The following is a 6,722-nucleotide window of genomic DNA, read 5'->3' as shown; positions in this document are numbered from 1 at the left end:
ACAAAACAAATTTCTTTGATCTTCAAATAAAATATTTACAAGCAATTCAGAAAAATCTTCATTTAATTTTACTTAATACAGCTAATTGGTTTGCCTAATTTCTTGAAGATAATTGACGAACAGTCCTCTGATGGTACAAAAGGGGACGCCAAAGAGTGTCTAAACTTTGAATCCAGCATTAAGTACAATTGAATCGTGAATTCCAAAAACCCCACTTAGCCATATTTATAGACGGGGAGGCGTGGTGCTTAAGTATATAATTCACAATTCTCTTGGAAATAATTATGGCGAGGTAATCGAATTACGATTTTTAATTTGAAAGACATTTCTAGAGAAGTCCTCTGATTCAGTCTACGATCGCTTAGCTAAAATTCAAATTATATTTTTAAAAATAATCGATTTTGATTTTTTATTGCGGAAAGCGATTCTCGTTTCCGCCTACAAGGTGTGGACAAATTGATCTTAGCAACCAAAGTTTTCGATTAAACATATGTTTCTTATCCATAGTTTTTTCACTCAAGTGTTAAGAAGTTATTTTAAGTTAGAATGGAGTTCTGTGATACAATGGAATCGGAGGGAGCAGAAGGTATACTTTTAAGACTAAATTTATTTTTAAAACGTCCCTCCTCATTTCTAATGTTCATTTGTGTAGTGTTAGCAGACTGTCCATGTTTTAATTATTTTTCTTTTAAATGATACCTATAAATAATTTTTTTTTGTAGTAAGAGATCAATTTTGTTTTCTGCTGTCCATCATAGGGCATCCTTAGGTTCTATTAGTTAGGAACAAACTTTTATTTAAATTATGGTTATTAAATCGTGTTTCATTTTTCATCATCAATTACTTATTCCATATTATGAAGAGAGTATTTGTATCCTTATTTTTGAAGGGGAGCCTTATGGTATATAAAACAGATCAATAATGAAAGAAAAATTTAATTCTATTTTTGTTTTGTTTGGTTGGACTCTACTTCTAAAGCACTACAAAAGCCTCTTTTCAGCCTGAATCCTTTTCTTCACTTCCATTTATGGTACATTATCTTCTGTGAGCATTGAATCCAAGCACATGAATTCAGCTTCCTTCCCAAACTTTTACTGACCAAATGGGATCACCTCTTTTGGAGTTGGGTTCTCTTCTGGTATCATATATGTATATGTTTAAATTTTCATGGCTTTGACCTCATCCTGAGCCTTTTGGTAGGGCTTAAAAACTCCAAGCATTGCTCCTTATGCCTTACGTACTAAGTCTAGGTAGATACTCAAGGGCATAAATGAGGATCATAACAGATCCACTAATTATGGTTCCATTGCATTAGATCTTTGGTTCTTGAGTAAAAGGTTAAATAGAAGACAGATGAGTGTATCTCCTTGTCTAGAGCCCTTGCCTGAAGGTGATATAATTTCCTCACCCCTAATTCTTACTGGACAGCCCATATTCTTTGTTGCAGTATTATCTAGGCCATATTAAGCTTTATAAATTAAAATTCTTACTCTCCTAAAAAATATAATAAATAAATACATTGTGAAAAACAAATACATACTTAAAACAGCTTTATTACATTGAAGTTATAAGTTTATTATTGAATCATTTATAATGATAATATTTTGAAAAGATAGCATAGAGTACTATAATAATTCTATGATAAATCTAAAAACTTATACAACAGTTGGAGTGATATAAAACTCATTGTATAAAATGTTTTCTGTTTAATGTATGTAATTTAAAAATTGTGGAAATACTCAAACCATGAAGTTCAAAAATAAAATTAGTATAAAGGAAATCATGGGCTTGTATTTCAAAATCCTGATTCCAAACCTATTTACATTTTTATTTTATAGTAAAGTCTTAAGCAAATTTTGAAGTTCGAAGCATTTATTTTTTCTTTTTGTAGTTTTAAGAACTGACAAATAATAAATGCTTCAGACTTCAAGATTCTATTAAAGTATCACTTTACCTTAGTTAGGTTTTGGAATCAGGGCCATGATGTGTTGCATCTTATTAAAATATAGACATTAAAAATATAAAAATTTATTATGCTATCTAAACAAGTAATTTACACAGAATGGTAAGAGGATGGATGGTTAAAAATTTGAATAGGAACTAAAGTTAGTTTCATGTATAATGACATATAAGTAAATATATAGAAAAGATATCTATACCATTTTAGTTTATACCTTTTGTACGTATTTCTTCTATTCTTTTCTCAAATTATTTTTATGGTTGATCGTTTCTTTTAATTTTCTATATTATTGATAGTGATAATTTTAACAGGCCCAAGGATGGAACACAGATTTTCAACTGAAGACAAAATATCTAGCAATTTAATGAACTTTTTTACAGAAGGTAAAATAAGCTATTTATTTTTCCTAATTTGTATTGTTTTTTCTAAAATCTGGTTTAAAATATGTAAAATTTTATAGAGGATGAATACTCTAAAGCTATATTAATTCGATATATACCTGATTTAAATATTGTAGTAGAAAGTACATATTGTGTAATTGGGTTCTCTTTTAATGTTTTGTTTTAAAAATTATTTTCTATCATCAAATAATTCAAATTTTCATTGATTTTAGATGTTTCATTAAAGCAAGCTTTTAAGTTTACTTGGTTGGGTAATGCTTAATGGATTAAAAACAAAAAAACTGAAAAAAAATAAATAAATATTTTTATATATTTGACTGTATGATGTTTTCTTACTGACAAAGCAATCTTACAATGCAATGAAAAAGTCTATAAATTAGATTTTAATTCCATTGTGTTATTTTATTTCTTGAATTATTATGATATAATAAAATCAGTTTATTTTAATATCTTCACTGGATTCAGGAAGAGCAAAAATATATGTAGCCACTTATTTACTTTTTATCACTTAATAATTTCAATTGTTTTCAATGATTTTAGATGTTTCATTAAAGCAGGCTTTTAAGCTTGCTTTATTGGATAATGCTTTTTCAAAATGGAGAAAATCAGTGCTTCAATGGGGACAGAAGGACAGAATTGAAATCCTAGATAAGAAACGAGAGAAAAGGAAACAGTGGGTTCGTGTATTAGAAGTACCTCAGGCTTATATACGGTATGAAATGCTTGTTGTATATTATTATGATAGTTAAGTACTCATTATGCCTCCACTGATTGTTCATTATGTTGTAATATTAGAATCCATTGTTAATATATACTGTTATTCATTGTAAATCGTGAAATATGAACATTTCAAAGCCCAGATATAATGTTTTAGGAAATATAATTTTTCTGGCCACGTAAGATGTAGTTGAGGACCTGATTGCTGCTCAGTCTTTGAGATGTGATTGGATTGCACATATTGAAAAATTGCTGCTCCTTTAATTGTCAGTAGCGTGGAAATTAAATTTTGTGAATCGTTGTGAAATCATCTATCGATTCATCTTGTAGTTCTAGATATAGCTAGTTGGCTTTTTCTTATAGACCAGAGCAAATCTGCCACGATTCTCAGGACCTTATTTTGGAATTATTGTATTTTTTCTTTTCGCACTGGATCAGACTTCACACTATACATCAGCAATGGCCTTAATATTTTTTTCTAGATAAAGATGGTTGCATCTGGTTTTATTCCAGACTTTGTATTAATGACAGGATACAGTGTTGCTAATCTTGTGTAGGTTTGGGTTAATTCGATGTAGATATGGTGATTCAAGTAAGGCAACGATTGAGATGAACTCTAAAGTATCTTATTGTTTCACTGGTCCAACTCCATTGCAATAATAAACATGCACAATAAATATATATTTTCTTATTACTCTCAATAGAATCTAAGACAATTAAGAACTGTAGAAATCTTATTGTTTGAAAGGTTTTGACATGTACTAAATCTTAAGAACCAAGCACAGCATATTTTCAATTTTCTTTTGTTTAAAATGCATCATTAAAAAATCAGTCCTATATTCTGAGTGGAAAAAGAAATTTATATAACCTCATTTTTTACCAATTTTCAGTATTAATACTTATAACTTTATGTACCATTCTATACTTTAATCTTGTACTTTATATTCTCTTTAGAAGTCCGTATCCTATAATATGAAAGTGGTTTTAAAAAATAAAAAGTAATTAACAGATTAATTACTTTTCCATTTTATGTGAAATACTATAAAATGCAACTTGTGGAATTATTTAAGTATTTTATATTTGGAAGAGCTAAAATATAAAATATTTATCAAAATATCTTAATTTAATAAATCAATGCAATATTTTTAACATTCTTTATTTTAATAAATAAAAATCAAAATGATTGATGAAAGTCATTGAACGACATTACACTAAAATTTTTTTTTTTTATTGTAAAACCATATAAAAATAAACATTTTTATAATAGTTTTACATTATATATATTTATTTATAACATTTTGACCCTAATTCATTAGACAATTTCAAATATAATTCTCTGTACCCCAGTCTGATTATTAAAATATTTCTTCATGCAAACAATTCATGGAAGTATATCTAATTATAAAAAAAAATTATTGCTTTCTTCTTTTTTCTCAATTGTGTGTACTAGGTCATTTTTAAGAACTAAAATGTATAGATTAATATAATACATGAATATCTTTTTTAAAATATATTGCGGTTAAATTATAAAACAGGTACTTCCATGGGTTGTATATATGAATCTGTATTTTAATTATAAGACTGGGATGAAGAGCTATGTTTAATGATGAGAAATGTTTAAAACTGGCTAATGAGTTAAGGCCAAAATTGTGTGCACACCCACACCCCTCACACACACACACACACACACACCCACACGCACACGCACATATTCCTAATGTAGCTCTGAAGGTGGCTCTCAGGAAATGGCCGGATCTTTTCAGCGATCTCTTCAATTTGTGTATTCGTGAAGGCTCAATTCCGAAACCTTGGAAGAGACAGCGCCTCGTACTCATTCCAAAGAGTAAGGGAAGACTGCAGGACCCGTCAACCTATTGTCCAATTTGCTTATTGGATACCATGGGTAAGGCATTCGAGAAGATCCTTTCCCTCAGGCTACAAGAGTTCACGGAGGGAGTTAATGGCCTCTCTCATGCTCAATACGGATTTCGTAAAGAGCGATCCACGATAGATGCTGTTAGATTGGTAGTCGAGATGGCCCGCACAGCAATTGCAGGAGCAAGGTGGAGGAGAGGTGCTAAGTGTTATGCAGCAATCATCACGCTAGACGTTAAGAATGCCTTTAACACTGCAAGATGGACCTGTATAATAGATGCCCTACAGACTATGGTGGTGCCAGCCTATCTTATGAGAGTTCTCACAGACTACTTTAAAGATAGAGTTCTGTTTTATTTTTCAGACATTGGCCAAAGGAGATACAAGGTGACTGGTGGTGTCCCACAGGGCTCGGTATTAGGGACTCTTCTGTGGAACGTCATGTACGACGCAATCTTTAAATTGACATTGCCGGAGGGAGCCACAGTTGTTGGATTCGCAGATAACGTTGCAGTTGTAGTTGCGGCGAAGTACTTGGAAGAAGTTACCCTCATCGCTAACCAGGCTGTTGCTACGGTCCGAGGTTGGCTGTCTTCGGTAGGCCTGCAACTTGCAGATCACAAGACCGAAGGTCTCCTAGTAACTAGCAGGAAGCAGACTGAGTCTATCACTGTTACGGTGTGTAGGCACGAAATTCGTTCCCAGTCTTGCTTAAAGTACCTAGGAGTTATGATCGATGCACGTCTCCGCTTTAATGTTCACATGGAGTATATTAGCGCCAAATCTGCTAAAGTTGCATCCTTTTTGTCACGCCTTATGCCAAACGTCGGAGGTCCCAAAGAAAGTAGGCGAAGGCTTCTGGCTACTGTTGTCACCTCCATTATGTTATATGCAGCCCCGATATGGAAAGAAACGATGGCTACCAAATCATACAGGAGACAGATGGTTTCAGTTTATCGCAGAATTTGTTTAAGGACAGTTAGCGCTTTTCGAACTGTTTTCTACGGAGTGGTGTGCGTGATAGCCCGAATGCCACCTGTGGAACTCCTTGTTGAAGAAAGAAGCAGGCACTATGGATGACGCTTGCACTTTTCCAGAGAAGAAGAGCGAAAAAAACCATCGACCAGTGGCAGCGGCGTTGGGAGGCTGCAGATTCTGGGAGGTGGACTCACAGGTTGATACCCGATGTGGGCAAGTGGTATGGTCGCCAGCATGGTGAGGTGGATTTTTACATAACTCAAATGTTGACTGGATATGGATGATTTAGAGCCTACCAGTACCGCTTCAAACTGGACAACACCGCAGAATGCCCTGGATGTCAGACGGTCGAGGAAACCGTGGAGCACGTGTTTTTCACTTGCATTCGCTTTGCAGCAGAAAGAAGTGAATTGGAGAGAGTGTGTGGAAGACACGTCACACCAGAGAACGTGATGAGCTATATGCTAATATCAGACCAGCATTGGAACGCAGTGAAGATTTTCACCACAGTAGTCCTCAAGAGGGCTAGAAGACGTAACTAGCATGGAAACGTGAAAACCATGCGAAGAATGCGAGGCGGCACTCAGCCATTTCCCTCCATGAAGTAATGCCTCTCACAACTATCCAAACTCAGAGTTTCTTTTTCTTCTTGGGCGACTCTTGGTTGTCCTCCTTTTTTCAAGATGTTCACCCTTGCTAGACAGAAGTTGGTGAGGACCTCCTCATCCTGGAAACCTCATTTCCCCATCGCGCCCATACAAAGAATGCTTGCCAAAAACCAAAACCTGTCT

At 33.6% G+C, this 6,722-nt stretch overlaps 1 protein-coding gene across 5 annotated transcripts in view; it reads left to right on the top strand.

The window, feature by feature from the left end:
* The first annotated feature begins 476 nt into the window (after positions 1–476).
* LOC106680233 (GRIP and coiled-coil domain-containing protein 2) overlaps positions 477–6,722 on the top strand; it is a 98,754-nt gene continuing 92,508 nt past the window's right edge. For all 5 annotated transcript variants that reach the window (XR_010842777.1, XR_010842778.1, XM_067045025.1 and 2 more), the window contains exons 1-3: positions 477–586; positions 2,272–2,343; positions 2,902–3,073. Coding sequence is in view for 3 of the 5 variants with exons in the window: in XM_067045025.1 (XP_066901126.1) it covers positions 547–586; positions 2,272–2,343; positions 2,902–3,073 (284 nt within the window). In the remaining 2 variants the exon portion in view is untranslated. The remainder of the gene's footprint in view (positions 587–2,271; positions 2,344–2,901; positions 3,074–6,722) is intronic.

Source organism: Halyomorpha halys, unplaced genomic scaffold (genome assembly GCF_000696795.3).
Source record: "Halyomorpha halys isolate HHAL.00 unplaced genomic scaffold, Hhal_1.1 Scaffold251.1, whole genome shotgun sequence".
NCBI classification, from domain to species: domain Eukaryota; kingdom Metazoa; phylum Arthropoda; class Insecta; order Hemiptera; family Pentatomidae; genus Halyomorpha; species Halyomorpha halys.
Note: the sequence above shows the minus strand (reverse complement) of the source record. Positions and strands in the feature narration are given on the sequence as shown.